General features: G+C 43.9%; 1 protein-coding gene across 1 annotated transcript; it reads left to right on the top strand.

The window, feature by feature from the left end:
• Positions 1 to 4,355: 4,355 nt before the first annotated feature.
• Positions 4,356 to 15,431, top strand: Isl1 (ISL LIM homeobox 1). Its single transcript, XM_008832937.2, has 6 exons — positions 4,356 to 4,906; positions 5,795 to 5,984; positions 8,687 to 8,946; positions 10,647 to 10,933; positions 12,101 to 12,268; positions 14,434 to 15,431. The coding sequence occupies exons 1-6, from the start codon at positions 4,879 to 4,881 to the stop codon at positions 14,548 to 14,550; spliced, it is 1,050 nt and encodes a 349-aa protein (XP_008831159.1). The 5' UTR covers positions 4,356 to 4,878; the 3' UTR covers positions 14,551 to 15,431.
• The last annotated feature ends 324 nt before the right edge of the window (positions 15,432 to 15,755 follow it).

Consider the following 15,755-nt stretch of genomic DNA (forward strand, 5'->3'; position numbering starts at 1 on the left):
CCAGAAACGTCGAGAAGGGAAGTTAAATCAGCCCTTTGGTTTTAAATTCAGAGCTGCTGGTAAGATAGGACGGGCGAGGCGAAAACGTGTCCTTTCTCTCTGATAGACCCAGCAGCTAGATTTTCGCGGATTCAATCAGCTGGACTGAGCTACCTTGCTCCGGGTAAGATTTGCAAGATTCAGGGTAAATCTGGTAGTCCAACCACCTAGTCCTGGACGTGACCAGGACAGCTTCTTTGCCCCCCCCCCCCAAGGCTCCAACTACATCCACTGGAATGCATTTAATTAAAGTTTTGCCAGATGTGAGGTTCTGAACTGAATGGGGCCAGACCTAGTATAATTCGCTCACAGGTTCCAACCTGTGGTCCACGCAGAACTCAGTTAAAAACAGTCCTGGTCATTCAGGAGTTTGGAAAGGGCAGGGGGAGTTTCACTTGAAAAGGGTTATTGCCGATTTTAAGAAAACAGTAAATCCCTCCGGAGGCACGATTTGTAAAGGAGGGGGCAGATCTCTGTCCTCGCTTGACCCAACTCCACACTGCGATCAACTTCGGATCTTTGCAGAGTAAGGACCAATCTGAGGTTTGCGGCTTCGCCTCTGCCGGGAAAGTGCAATTCTATCTCGGCTGAGAACCGAGCAACAGATCGCACAGGATCACTGCCTTTCGAGCTGTCTCCGCCAGGAAAGAATATTAAGAAAGGAACGCCAGCGACAGAAACAACCACCTGAACTCGGGCTAGAAAGCTCTTCATACTAAGGAAGTTCTTGCTAATTCACGGGGATTGTTTTAACTGGTTAATGCAGTAATTGCCACTCACCAAAACTATATTCACGGTAGGAGTCCTAAGCAATAAAATGAGATTCAGATGTAAAGATTTGTTATTGCTAACAATTGCCTTTATTATCATGGCTTTTTTATTAAAAAGAAAAAGGAAAGAAAGGGGTAATCATTTCCTATGAGTGTGGAGATCGCTTTTTCTGTGAAATCAGAGCCGATTCTCTCCACTGATCCCCAATGAGTCTTGCACAACTGAAGAGAAACGACTAGCTCTAAACAACCATGCCCTGTTCCCAATGGAATGTAAGTGCTAATCCTGATTCCCTGTAAGAGCATGTAGTTTTGTGGACTCCTTGAACTTGATTAAAGATACAATGGTTTATACAGCCTCATTTTACATGGAAAGAGACTACTTAGAAAAATTAGGAAGGAGAAATGGGATGTGCATATACATTCATTCTAAGTGTTTTGAAATAACTTGTCCATGTTCCATTGTGTTTCTAAAATAAGAAAATACAAATCCTTTGGTTGTATTTTTCCATCTCAAAACATTACTCCTTCAAACTAAATTCTGGTGAGGGCTGAATATAGAACATCATCACCCGGGGAAAAAATGAGCAAACATCCGTTGCTCAAGGAAAACAGAACAAAGCCTCCTTTTCTGCCCAATACTGTTTAGATGGAAAAGCAAAACTCTTCTCGCTGCACATAATTTCTCAAAGAAACAAGACTCACCTCTGCCAGACATTAGAGAATAAGTGAATTCTAATTATGTAATCTTACCTTCCAGTTTCAATGAAAAACCTATTTAGATTTTTGGAAAATAACTTGGTTTCATGATGTTCAGGAATCTGAATCTGGCATTAAATTTAATGTAGAAAGTTTCAATTTTAATTAAAGCAGAAAAATGGGAAGCAACAGCACACACATACAAAACACAGGCATCTTAAATGAGTCACCAGGGAGCTTAGATGTAACAACTACGCTTTAGAAAGTATGTGCCAGTGCATGTGGGCAGATACCATAGACTTTAGGAACGTACTAAATCTTACCATCCCAACAGTATGAAAACTGGAATCCTATACTGGGGAGAAGATGGCCTGGAGGGATCATTTAACTAATTACCCATTTTTCCTTTCTGTTCCTCAGTGGAGAAGCTCAAACTAGAGGCTGACACCACTACTGTGTTGAAGGATATATTTTTGACCTAACAATACACAAAGGTCAAAATGCATCCAATTTTGACAGGAGATTGTCTAATCCCCCTTTGAACACAAGAGGTCGCTCCTGTGATCAAGTACTTGGGAAAAATATTGCTAATCACTTTTATGTAATCAGTTTTATGTATTCTATAAAAACCCTGATGATTTTACATACAGCAATCAGCTAAGGAAACAGAATGTGTAGGCATAGAACTTCCAGGTAAAGAAAAACAAATACTGGCTGCTGCTGAAACTTTGATTTTAATGCAAATAGTATAATGTACAGACACATAGGGCTGTAGACACATCCATCATAGCACAACATAATTGTTGGGTTCATTTAAGCTTTTTCCTTTGAGAGGAATATCTTATGCATGGACTCTTGCTTCGATCAGTTTAGGAACTAAACAAAAATGCTGGTTTACAATAACATCCTGAACTAAGAAAACATGGTGTCTTCAACATTAGGGCAGAATTGCTTATTATTGACAGTTTACTCCCAAGCTGAATGCCACATTTTCTACTTGGAATTGACAATTAACAGATTTATTGCTCTCTCTCTCTCTCTCTCTCTCTCTCTCTCTCTCTCTGTAAGGAGGAACAGTGAGGGTCATTTGTGGGTCTCAAATAGAGCTCATCAGACTCCACTGCTTCTTTTAAATGCTTTTTCTCTTAAATGTTTCAAGTGTGGCCTAAGGAAATATAGTTTGGATCCTCTATTTACCTTTGGTGCTGTTGTGGTATCTTTAAAACAACAACAACAACAACAAAAACAAACAAACAAAAAAACTAAAGTCAAGTTGATTATCTGCAAGGGAAACATGCCCCTATACAAGGCAGACTTTTTCTCATGTAGTGATTATAAGCTTTGCAAAAAATCTTTGCAAAAGCAGTTTGACAAAAGACTCCATGCATAGGACACCAGAGACCAGAAATAAGAAAAACAAAACACAACTGGTAAATTTACCGTCAATCCAACTTTCCATTCTCCTCATGCGGTTGAACATAAGTTATAATTTTAAAAAAATGGAAAGGAAGAGATCCCATTTGTCATCTTCAGAGAGAAAACATAGCAAAGAAAGCCAAGCAAAACAAAAACAAAGCGAAAACTCGAGTTCTTGGTAAAGCTCTCACTAGATCAGGCAAGAACTCATGCTCCTTAGGTTCTCTTTGCACTCTGGAGAGGCACACCTTTCAAACTCAGCCACTGAGGCCTATCTAGGGCTCAAAGGTCTTATCAAGAGTTAGATCTGGTGAAAGATACAAAGAAAAGAGTTTGCTAACCCACTGGGTCTTCAGGCAACAAGACACCAAATTAAGCCTTCTAAGGTTTGTGTTTGTAGGCCATTTTAGATAAACCAGCAGTCTCACTAGATAAGCAATGGTTGTTTAGAAGCTCTGGGGGAAGTGTGGGAATTCTATATGAACTCCCAATAACTGTCTTTGGAAGACTGTAAGAGATGATGGGATCATGTAGGAAACTACAGGCAAAAGTTAGCGGTAAGATATAGGCAACATCTCTTTCAGATGCTTCCTCAGCGGAATCAATTAGAAATCTAACCCCCGGTGAAGGGAAATAGGTGTTTCACTGTTCTCTAATAGTCTCTGCCTACTCCTGCCTTTAGACGAACAGTTTCAAAACTGTCTTGAGAGAAATGTAAAGCTGCGCTTATGATCAAAACGCCGCCAGCGAAGTGCACTTTTGCTTTTAAAAACAAAAGGCAAGAGACCCATAGAGCGAATTGGAAGGTAAACAACCGCTTTGCAAACTTTGGAGCACTGCAGTCTGACTTCTGGTTAGTTGTCGCTTTGATTAAAGAGTTAACTGAAAAGCAGACCTCAGGGGGTCGGAGGGAGGAAGGGGAGAGGCAGTCTGTAGAGTGAACTCGCTTTACCTTTGCGTTTCCAACCTGACTGGTCCGCTTAGGCAAGGAGCTCCCCTTTCCTCCCACCCCACATTTTTGGAGATCTGAGGCCGGGGAATGATGGGGTGACAGGACAGCTGTCAGCGCACAGTTCTTCTGAGTCTAATCATCCCATTCCAGGTTCTTCTTTCCCTTAGCGCTCGGTGGGCTGCCAGCTCCAGTGGGAAGGTACCCTTCCTGCAGCCAGCGAAGCGGGACCAGGCCGGGGCTGTAGACGACAGCGTGGGACCCAATCGAAAAAGGCATCCAGTTTCAAATCCCCCCTCCCTTTTTCCTAGTGCCCAGGAGGGACCTCGTTAACACGAAGGACCTACCCACCAGCCACTCGCCACCGGCGGCAGAAAAGGGAGCCCAGCGCTCAGCCCAGCCCGCGGGCTGCGGGGACCCCGGGAGCGCAGGGTGCAGAGCAGCGCGACGCGAGGCCGGGACGGCGCGGGGAGGGGACGGAGGAGGAGGACAGGGGACCCGCAGCCCGGGCGGCCAGGCGACGGGAGCATCAGGGAGGAACACAGCCTGAGCCCGCAGAGCGACAGCCTCGGGAGTCCTAATCCTGTCCCGCGGGCTCCCGAACGGTCAGTGGCGCGAGGCAGCGCCTAGGCTGAAATATGATAATCAGAACAGCTGCGCCGCGCGCCCCGCAGCCAATGGGCGCGGCGCTCGCCTGACGTCCCCGCGCGCTGCGTCAGACCAATGGCGATGGAGCTGAGTTGGAGCTGAGAAGTTTGAGTAAGAGATAAGGAAGAGAGGTGCCGGAGCCGCGCCGAGTCCGCCGCCGCCGCAGCGCCTCCGCTCCGCCAACGCCGCCGGCTTAAATCCGACTCCCGGATCCGCGAGGGCGCGGCGCAGCCGGGCAGCGGCTCCTCCAGCCTGGGCAGCCCCGTGGGCCACTAGTTCTCACTTAGCATCCTCTCTGTGCTGTTCACCAACTGTACAACCAACATTTCACTGTGGACATTACTCCCTCTTACAGATATGGGAGACATGGGCGATCCACCAAAAAGTAAGAGGCTATTTTACCTTGTGGGGCTCGGTGTGCTGTTTTGGTGCGGGGGTCTCTCTCAGGTACTGCAACCAGGGCTCTTTGCGTTTGTAGTCATTGCCTGGAGAGACAGAAGAAAAGGTGGTTCCTTTTTTGTTATTGTTTTGTTTTCTGTGCTTTGTTTTTTTTCCTTGACGCTGCGCCAGCAGGCTTGGTGTGGGTTCTGATCTTTGGGGAAACCGATCATACCTTGTGTTTGAATTCGACTGTGTGACCTCCCAAACTCTAGCCTTCTGGTGCTAAGCGGTGATTTCCTCCAGGGGAATCCTGAGCTCTTGGAGAAGGTTATTATGCTGCAAAGGTCTGCCTGCACACACAGTACCCGCGGATATGAATTAGCATTAGACTTGCAAAAGAGAACGAGTGACAACTGTATTGATGTCTACTCCGGCTAACAATATCCAGTCCTGTGTGCAATTGAAGAATGTGCTTCCTGGAAAATATAGACATCCGTGCGTTCACTTAACGCTTCTAGTCAAAACCTTTTCTTTGACTTGACTTATCCATAATCTTACCTAATGATTATAGCGAAGTGGGAGGAGGGGAGAAAATACAAAATGAGCGGGTTTGATTGCGTGCTAGGCTTACAAATGTAGACTATTCAAATCTTCATTTTACATATATTCCACCTCCTTAAAAAAAAAAAAAAAAAAAAAAAAAAAACGGTGTGGTGGCCTGAACCTATAATCCTAGTACACTTCAATTACCATCCCAAAGTGCAGTACTCTTTAAAAAAAGGAACGAAAAAAATTCTCCCCGAGTACACCCTATAAGAGAACGACACTAAAAGTGTGGTTATCGCTGTAGGAAGTAAACGGTTAGTCAATCATGTATTTATTTTCATTTCAGAAAAACGTCTGATTTCCCTATGTGTTGGTTGCGGCAATCAAATTCACGATCAGTATATTCTAAGGGTTTCTCCGGATTTGGAATGGCATGCGGCATGTTTGAAATGTGCAGAGTGTAATCAGTATTTGGACGAGAGCTGTACGTGCTTTGTTAGGGATGGGAAAACCTACTGTAAAAGAGATTATATCAGGTATGCCGTTTACACTTCGTTATTTTCTGAGATTTCCTTGTCTCTTCTTATTTATTATTTGATGCGGCTTTGTGTTTGGGGAGCAGTTTACCTTAGAGGGCCCAGCGTGCAAAAGTACTTTAAAAATTACACTGTGTTGTTCATCTCATTGGGGGTGGGGGTGTTGCCACAGTGGTTTACTTAAATTGTGTTGTATTAAGGTTTATTAATGACTTGGAGTTTGTGGTGCTGAAATTATTTTTCTCTTTCACATTTCTTCTAAAACAACAAAATTAAGAAAAGTAAATTTGGATTTTTAAACTAAAAAAACAAACTATTTTCACTGTGTAGTGCAGTGTTTTTGTTTATTTTTCTTCTGCTTTTTTAGTAACTTGAAAATTCTTTGGAGGTGTCAAGTTAAATAGACAAAAGTTAGGCTGAAGAATTTCAGAAAAGCAAGAGTGAGCATTGCTTCCCTTTACTTCTAGGGTGAGCCCATCTTAGCAAATTTCAAAACCAAGTGAAATATTCCTTACAAAAAAGACCGGAAATTTAATCTTTTTAAATATTAACCCTTTGGTGACATCTGACTATCTTTTCTTTCTTATCTTATCTGAGCTGATGAATTAGACTGAGCAGATCAAATTGCCCATCATCTGTCTACGAACAATTGGTATATTTAGATAATTGAACAGCTTCCTTTCTCACATTAAAATCTAGTTACTGATAAAATGAGGGAATTGCCCATAGTGACAAGATAAAAACCACATAGGAGCTGAGCTTAATTTTGTTGCATCAGGTTTTGCTAATTTCAAGTTTTCCATGACCTGTGTGCATGTATCAGAAAGTTCCTTTTCTATCTTAGGAACCCAGTAGAATTTCTATGGAAAAAAAGGAGTTTGAATACAAAACAGAAGAGATGTCACTCGTATGTTAGTGATAGTGAAAATATACATACATACATTTTAAAATCTTAATTGACTATAAGTGAGTAAATGGCTTTTGTAAGTCACAAGAGTTTCAGAGCTTGGAGCTTGAGAACTTGCCTTTAAGTTTAGTTAAGATTTAAAATAAGCTCTTGATTCTCTGCCGCTCAGCTCACAGGGTGCCCAGTGTTTTCTTTTTGAAATCACAAAGTGGAAAGTACAACGTTCGTAGATAAAATGGAAGGGTGCATGAGGGAGGTGTGTGTGTGTATGTGTGTGTGAGTGAGAGCACGCGTGCGCCCGCACCCGCCAAGTGTGTACATGTAATGCTTAGAGGAGAGTGGGAGGAAGTGGGGTATTGGAAAGGGGAGGGATTTTCTAAATTGTTTGGTCACAGGCAAAGTAAAGTCTTCATCCTATAAAATGGGAGCTCTTGCTTTAGGGAGGTAGAGGGAGGGAAACTTCAGATTCTACCTTCAAACCTCTGACAGATGAGCCATTTTCATTGTTTATTTGGATGGAGTGTGAACTCAGGATTCTGAAGTAGGAGCATCCACTTTGAACCTCCTGGAGCAGCTTTACTCCGTTGGAGATACTGTTTTGCTCAATTGTATACAGATTTGCATGAGAAAATTCTGGATACCTCTATTTGTCGAAGCACCCAATTACTTTTATGTTTTCTCCACTTTGTCTCAACTCATGTTAACTTGTGTGTTTGTGTGTGTGTGTGTGTGTGTGTGTGTGTGTGTGTTTGCACAGACACCTTGGAGATTCTATACTTGTAAAAGCAGAATAGAGTGACCACTTTTCTTTAAAGATCTTCTCTTGGGGGAGTGATATGCTCTCCTCTTTTGTGTGGATCTCTCTCTCTCTCTCTCTCTCTCTCTCTCTCTCTCTCTCTCATTCTCTCTGTGGGACTTACAAACAGGCAAAGAGAAGGGCCTACAGTGCATGCAGCGGTAGATGGAACCTGTAAGGTCTGCCCCTTGTTAGGAAAGGCCAGCCATGAGGAAGATCTTAGAAGTGAATCTTCTCATCTTTTCATTTTCCTGCCTCCATTGCTTTCAGGCAAATTGAAATAGAGATAGATGCTTAAGCCATTTGAAAAAAGACCGAGGGAGCAAAAACAGATTCTAAATACTAATAATAAGAGGAAGAAAGGCGAGGGAACTTCATTAACATTGTGGCCTCTGGAAAATCTTTAGTTGGATAAATACTGAAAGGTCCTGCTGTGTGGTAGGGGATCTGGAAACCCTCTGAGGTTTCATTTTGTTGTTCTGTTTATGCAGTTGTGTGTGTTCACAGATGAAGTGGGGTGACAGTCCTCCTTCCAACCTTTTTTGTTGTAATTTCAGAAATATTTCTAGCATCAGAAACTGAGGACTAGGGAATCGGAATCGAAAGCATGTGCTACTGGCCATCAGCGTCCCCTGAATTCCTTCCTGCTAAAATTTGTCAGAATAACCCTGAGACTGATGGCCACGTTTGAAATCCATCCTTAATTTTTTTCTTGGGTTGGGCTGGATGTCTGAACTAAAAGGTACCAACTGAGACACTGAAGTTCATGTGTAAGGTTTATCTTTTGAAAGGAAAGATTGGAGAGAGCAGAGAGGGAGGGAGGGAGGGAGGGAGGGAGGGAGGGAGGGAGAGGAGGGGGGAATTTATTACTACTGATTTTCTTCCGAGCAGATCAGGGTTTAAGGCCCCACTCGCTGGCCATCTTGGACCAAGGCAATGCCTGTCTGAAGTGACCTCTCCTCTTGTGCTTCTCTTCCCATCTCGGGCCGGTCCACTCAGGTTGTACGGGATCAAATGCGCCAAGTGCAGCATCGGCTTCAGTAAGAACGACTTCGTGATGCGCGCCCGCTCCAAGGTGTACCATATCGAGTGTTTCCGTTGCGTGGCCTGCAGCCGCCAGCTCATCCCGGGAGACGAGTTCGCTCTGCGGGAAGATGGACTCTTCTGCCGCGCCGACCACGATGTGGTGGAGAGGGCCAGCCTGGGCGCCGGAGACCCTCTCAGCCCCTTGCATCCTGCGCGGCCGCTGCAAATGGCAGGTACTCCTTTACCCAGAGGGACGCCTGGCTGGAGAAGGCAGGTGGAGCTAAGTCGTCACCTTTCCTGCCAGTGACCTGGGGGCCACAGGTGGTCCTGAAGGTCGCATTCAATTAATTGAAATGTTACGAGTGCTCTGCTCCTTTCTAGCAGTTTTCCATATACTCACCGAAGGCACAAGCACACATCTACATGTATATGTGTGAGTAGACATGAGCGTATTCACTTGTACACACGTGTATACACAAGCCCAAATGGTACTGTAAGATTTCCCTTGGCGTCCAACCCAGGGCTTACTGAAAATGGGCTTCTGCCCTCAGACCTCCGCCAGGTTTTCGCCTCGCTGCAGCCTAATTAAAGGGGTGGAGCCCTGGGTCTCCAGGAGCTTCCTCCAGAACTTCGCGGAGGTAGCTTAAGTGGCCTCCAGACATTTTGCTTTCCAAATCTTTTTTTTTTTTTTTTTCTTGAGGCTTACTCTTCAATCCAAATGTTTTCTAAGTTTTATTTTTATGCTTTTGTCAGAAAACAGGCCCCTAAAAGATACTACAGTCTTAGTAACTGCAGGCCATTGCACAGAGCTGTAATTTAAAACTGTCAACAACCTAATCTGCAGTAATTGCCTTTTAAAAGGACCCTGCCTCTTTAAGCCATTCATTCTATGTGATTTGGTGAGAATTTCATCTTCCAGTCTGCCACTGTAGCTCTGAATTGACCCCATAGGTGTTTGGCCTGACCTCGGGGGGTCGCTGGAAGGTGTGAGATTTGTTCCATACAGATCAGAGGGCCAGTTCCTCTATAAAGGAAAGTGCAAACGGAGTAAGGTTGGCTAAGACCAAGTAGATCTGCAGTCCCCCCTCCTGCGTAGTTTTAAAGTGTCAGTACCACTAAATACTGGGGAAGAGGAGAGGACTGCTTTTCCCAACACCCCACTCACCTCTTTCTGGAAGCTCTGAGTTCTGCCCTGGGGGATCTGTGACTTGCAGGCACGGGGCAAAGCCAAGGGTGGGAAACATAGAAGAGGCCCAAATATTGGGAGGGAGGCAAGGGACCTTTCCCAGCAGTCGTTTATCTTAAACCCAGACAGCTCCACAGAGTTTCAGTTTTCCTGTGCTTGGGGTCAGGGGGTCTCAGGAACATCCCACGTTGATTTAGTACTAAAAAAGACTGGGGACCATTTGGGTGACAGGAATACAAAATTTCTTTAGCTCCCAAATATGATTGTCCTCTGGGATTGAAGTTCAAGGCTTTCTGGAAGAATTCTCAGCCTTCCGGTCGCAGACATCCTGGTCCCTTGTGGGGTGTTCTGCATTTCCTTCCCTGGTACCCTCTTGTGGCTTTTACCCACGAGGGAACGCCTAGCCTGGACATGGGGGTACTCGGTGTACTCTGGGTCCCTCTGGTAATGAGGAAAGAGGAGGAGGGAGGAAAAGTAGTGGTCAAAAATGCCGTCCCTTAGGCGACACCTTCAGTAGAGACACCCACTCTGAGGTGCTTTTCCTTTGGCTCCCAGGGGTGGGCAGGGGCAGAGGTGGGGACAGCGTTTTGCGCAGGTTGCTCAGCATTGACTTCTATAGATTAGGGATGTGAGATTACTTCTCCTTCTTCACCCGCACCTCTGCTCCGCGGGCCGGGAGTGGAGCGGGCTGGCGGGCTTGAGGGCGAGCTAGCGGCCCGGTGGCTCACTGCACCCCTTGCCCCGCAGCGGAGCCCATCTCCGCCAGGCAGCCGGCCCTGCGGCCGCATGTTCACAAACAGCCGGAGAAGACCACCCGCGTGCGGACTGTGCTCAACGAGAAGCAGCTGCACACCTTGCGTACCTGTTACGCCGCCAACCCCCGGCCTGATGCGCTCATGAAGGAGCAGCTAGTGGAGATGACCGGCCTCAGCCCCCGCGTGATCCGAGTCTGGTTTCAAAACAAGCGGTGCAAGGATAAGAAGAGAAGCATCATGATGAAACAGCTCCAACAGCAGCAGCCCAATGACAAAACTGTGAGTAGCTCTGAAGCCGAGCCAGGGAAACGCTGGGGGAAGGGGGGAAGGAGACCTTGTACGAACTGGTGGATTCACAGGGGCTCAGCACCATCAGGACCCCAGAAGGGGAGATCCTCTTACTAAACCCAGCAGCTTTCCTAGAGGCATCAGGAGGTTGGTTTGAGACCTTTGAGACCGAGACAGCATTTCTTGCTCCAAGTTGGGCCCATGCTATGCAATGTCATTTGTGCCCTGAACCTGAATAACACAGCGCCCCCACCCCATCCCTACCAGGGCAGGCAGCAGTGAGGCCAAGGCCAGGTTTTACTAACATTTGACCCTTAGAGTTCCTCACATACTAAATAGGAGGAAAGGACCACAACTCGGGGCTGATGAGAATTCAGGGTTCAAGGGACATATACCCAGGCAGTCTGCTGGGCTCACCCGACTACTTGGTGTGACCTACACTGCTAGTGCAGATGGAAGAGGCCTAGTTCACTGATGCCCATAGAGACAATTTTCTACTCCAGGTAGACCCCAAACCTCTATCTAGGCTTCAGGTCCTTGGTACTATTATTCAGGACTCCCCCCACACACAACTTTGCAAACCTCCTAGTTATCTAAAGAGTTTTTCTCTTTTGTCCCCCCTTTACTGTTTCAACCCTATCTTAAAATGTCATAAAACCTGTTGTCCTTAAACTTGGCAAGCAGGGTACTTTCTAAGTTGGTTAGTGTAAAATGGTACAGAAGCAGCCAGGTCCAACAATATGGGAGTGGGGACAGGCTCTGCAAGCCAGCCTGGAGATTTTCTACTACAGCTATCTGAAATGGCCTAGAAATGTCACAAGGCTGAGGGGAGGCTCAACTGGACCTCGGTTTTCTACTTCTGTGAGGCTGTGGCCAGTGAAGGCTGATGGGAGGAGTTGTGGGGGTAAGCTCTGAAGGTAAGGAAGGAGATGATTAGTAGAATTGTTTTAACAAGATCTCAGCTTATGTAATAATGTAGTCCACAGAGGTAGAAAAACAAAACTGAACTCTAACTAATATCCATAGGTGCAACAGATTTACAGAGTCAATAAAGGGCCACTATATAGATAAGATAATACTTGGGTATATTTGCTTAGCATGCTCAGACAGTGTGGGGGGGTTGCTAATTACCATGTTGGGCTGGGGGGTTATTCACAGAATATCCAGGGGATGACAGGAACTCCCATGGTGGCAGCTAGTCCAGAGAGACACGACGGTGGTTTACAGGCTAACCCAGTAGAGGTGCAAAGTTACCAGCCTCCTTGGAAAGTACTGAGCGACTTCGCCTTGCAGAGTGACATAGATCAGCCTGCTTTTCAGCAACTGGTAAGTGTCAGCTCCCAGACTGAGAAGGCCAAGAATTCTCAACAGAAAGGGGATTCTTGTTTAGCTGTCACACACTGAAAGATTGGGAGGGGGTGCTCCCTGACCCAGGGTTGAGGAGAAGCAAGGAAGAGTGTGGTGAAGAGGAAGGAGGAAAATGCCAGAATCTCATAGATCTCTTGTGAGTCCTTTTTAAAGATGAGACTGCATTATTTAACTATGCAGGGTGATTTTTTTGCAACTCAGACATGCTTTGTGGGATGAACCTCAAGGTGCATGAGTAGATGATATGTGTGCAGAGGTACACAAAGCTACAATACCACACGCTTTAGACTGTTACAGATTGTAAGGACTTCAGAGATCACCTTGGCATTTGGATCAGCAATCAGTGAGTTTACTTCCTTTTCTGTATCGAGTGAATGGTGTTTTTCAGGACTCAAAGTGATTATAATACATATTCAGTGTAATAAGATAGAATGCTGTCATCTACAAGCAACAAGCACCTGTCTGGGTACAATTTTCACCTATATCAATAATTATCCATTGATTATTGAATATTATTCATTGATATTCCTTGTTGCTATATTTTTTCAATTATTTTTTTATTTTATGTGTATGAGTACCTGCATGTATGTAACTGACCCTGTCATGCAGTGCCAGCAGAGGTCAGAAGAGGGTGTTGGATTCCCTGGAACTGGAGTTATGGATTGTTATTAGATGCCATGTGGGTGTTGGGAACTGAACCCAGGTCGTCTGCAAGAGCAGCCAGGTCTCTTAAACACTGAGCCATCTCTCCAATGTCCTTATGGCTATATTTTTACATGTATGTGTTTAGGTATGACACATACTCTGAGGTATGTATAACAAAAGGAACATGGGCTCTGTCAATCAAAGAAAATGTGTTTTTAATCTGTGGAAGCCTATCCAAGTATTAAAGTGTCTTACACATTTATAAAAGAGAATTCACTTTTGTGTACAAAAGGTTTCAGAGGTTAAAATAAACAAAAAATATTAAAGATGTGTCCTTTTTGATAATGATAGATATTCTTAGGGTTTTTTTCCCCTCAGAGTGTAATCAGCTTTCTAAGATCTTGTTTTATAGAACATGAAGCTATATCCTAAAATAAAACTGTGTTCATTCCTTTAGGAATGAAGTTATTGTATCAGTTGAGGAGAGGTTTTTACCTTCACACTTGTCCCCAGGGCACTTGCTTTTTGTGTCAGCATTACAGGGATGATTGGCCAGAGGCAAGCAGTGGCTAAAAGGGCTTGGTTCCAGGGTGTGTGTATTAATGGGCCAGTCTAGTGGGTAGGCAAATTTGAGATGTCCCTTGACCTCTCAATGGGAAAGTTTAATAGAATAGAAAAGGGAGAGAGATCCTGAAACTAAAGGGAAAATTTTAATTTAAAAGTCGTTCACCTGATGCATCATTTGAGCAAAACTTGAGTAACAGAAAGAAGGTAAGGGGAGGTTTCAAGACTGCCAAGTGTTTGTATCTTCTGAAACTTGAGTGTCAGGTGAGAGCAGTCAAGTGGACTCTGATGTAAGAGTGGGAGGCATGGCTGTGGAGGAGGGTTCTAATAGTAGTAGCAGTGGTACTGGTAGTAGTGTCGGAGCACATACCACTAACCTGGTGAAGTGGAGTACTTGGGTCTCCTCTTGAAAGAAGGTGGTTGTTGGGGACCCGAGACCATTCTGTGAGGCCTCTAAAGAGTTAATCATTGTTTCAAGGAGACTTCACTGAATCTACAGCCACACTAAAAAATAAAGGCTTTGATGCCTAGAGACTGAGAACTTGCCTATTCCTAGGGCAACATATAGCCAGCAGGATAATTTTATTTTGAGCATCATGGAAGAGCTGTGATGCCACTTTACCAGGGGAAACACATTTGATCTTAAATAATTTAATGCAACATAATGTTGGGAATTCAGTTTGCATTGAAACAGAGATATTTAGGAATATAGAGAAAGCAGAAGTTTTCTTCCCAAGTGCTTCTCCTCATAGGCTTCCTTTAAACCTGTTAAAATTCTATTACATAAGTGGATATCTGTGGCTCTGTCTATTTACATAGACACTTGTACATGCATACCACAATACTGTGACTTTTTTATACTTCTGTGAATACTATTGAAGCCCCCTTTATTTACTTGTCAACCTTTTATGCAGGTTAATTTTTCAGAAGGAGGACCAGGCTCTAATTCCACTGGCAGTGAAGTAGCATCGATGTCCTCTCAGCTCCCAGATACACCTAACAGCATGGTAGCCAGTCCTATTGAGGCATGAGGAACATTCATTCAGATGTATTTTTTTCCCTGTTGGAGAAAGTGGGAAATTATGTTGAACTCTGAAACAAAAGTATTTAACGACCCAGTCAATGAAAACTGAATCAAGAAATGAATGCTCCATGAAGTGCACGAAGTCTGTTTTAATGACAAGGTGATATGGTAGCAACACTGTGAAGACAATCATGGGATTTTACTAGAATTAAAAACAAACAAAACCCAACACCCAACATATGCTATTCAATGACCTTAGGAGTACTGAAAAAAAAAAAAGACGTTTTTAAAACGTAGAGGATTTATATTCAAGGATCTCAAAAAAAAAAAAAAAAAAGCATTTTCATTTCACTGCGCATCTAGAGAAAAGCAGAACTAGAAACTATCTAGTCCATCCTAATCTGAATGGTGCTGTTTCTATATTGGTCATTGCCTTGCCAAACAGGAGCTCCAGCAAAGAGCAGGAGAGACGGGCCTCAGTGGCTGAAAGAGTCCTTTCAGGAAGGTGGAATTGCATTGCCTTGCAATGTTTTTAGTTGACTTTAACAAGGGGTTAATGGAAATTCTGGGTCTCTTAGCATGCCCTGTAGCTGGTTTCTTTTTCTTTTTCTTTTTGTTTTACTTTTGCCTCCTCTCCTATTTTTCTTTCTTTTTTTGTTTTCACTTTTTTTTTGAGATCCATCCTCTATCAAGAAGTCTGAAGCGACTTTAAAGGTTTTTGAATTCAGATTTAAAAACCAACTTATAAAGCATTGCAACAAGGTTACCTCTATTTTGCCACAAGCGTCTCGGGATTGTGTTTGACTTGTGTCTGTCCAAGGACTTTTCCCCCAAAGATGTGTATAGTTATTGGTTAAAATGACTGTTTTCGCTCTTTCTGGAAATAAAGAGGAAAAAAGGAAACTTTTTTTTTGTTTGCTCTTGCATTGCAAAAATTATAAAGTAATTTATTATTTATTGTCGGAAGACTTGCCACTTTTCATGTCATTTGACATTTTTTTTTTTGTTTGCTGAAGTAAAAAAAGATAAAGGTTGTACCGTGGTCTTTGAATTATATGTCTAATTTTATGTGTTTTGTCTTTTTCTTAAATATTATGTGAAATCAAAGCGCCATATGTAGAATTTTATCTTCAGGACTATTTCACTAATAAACGTTTGGCATAGATAAATAAATGAATGCAATGATTCAGGGTCCCTCTTTTATATGTTTAT

The sequence above is a fragment of the Nannospalax galili genome, unplaced genomic scaffold (genome assembly GCF_000622305.1).
Source record: "Nannospalax galili isolate Female #2095 unplaced genomic scaffold, S.galili_v1.0 scaffold235, whole genome shotgun sequence".
Lineage (NCBI taxonomy): Eukaryota > Metazoa > Chordata > Mammalia > Rodentia > Spalacidae > Nannospalax > Nannospalax galili.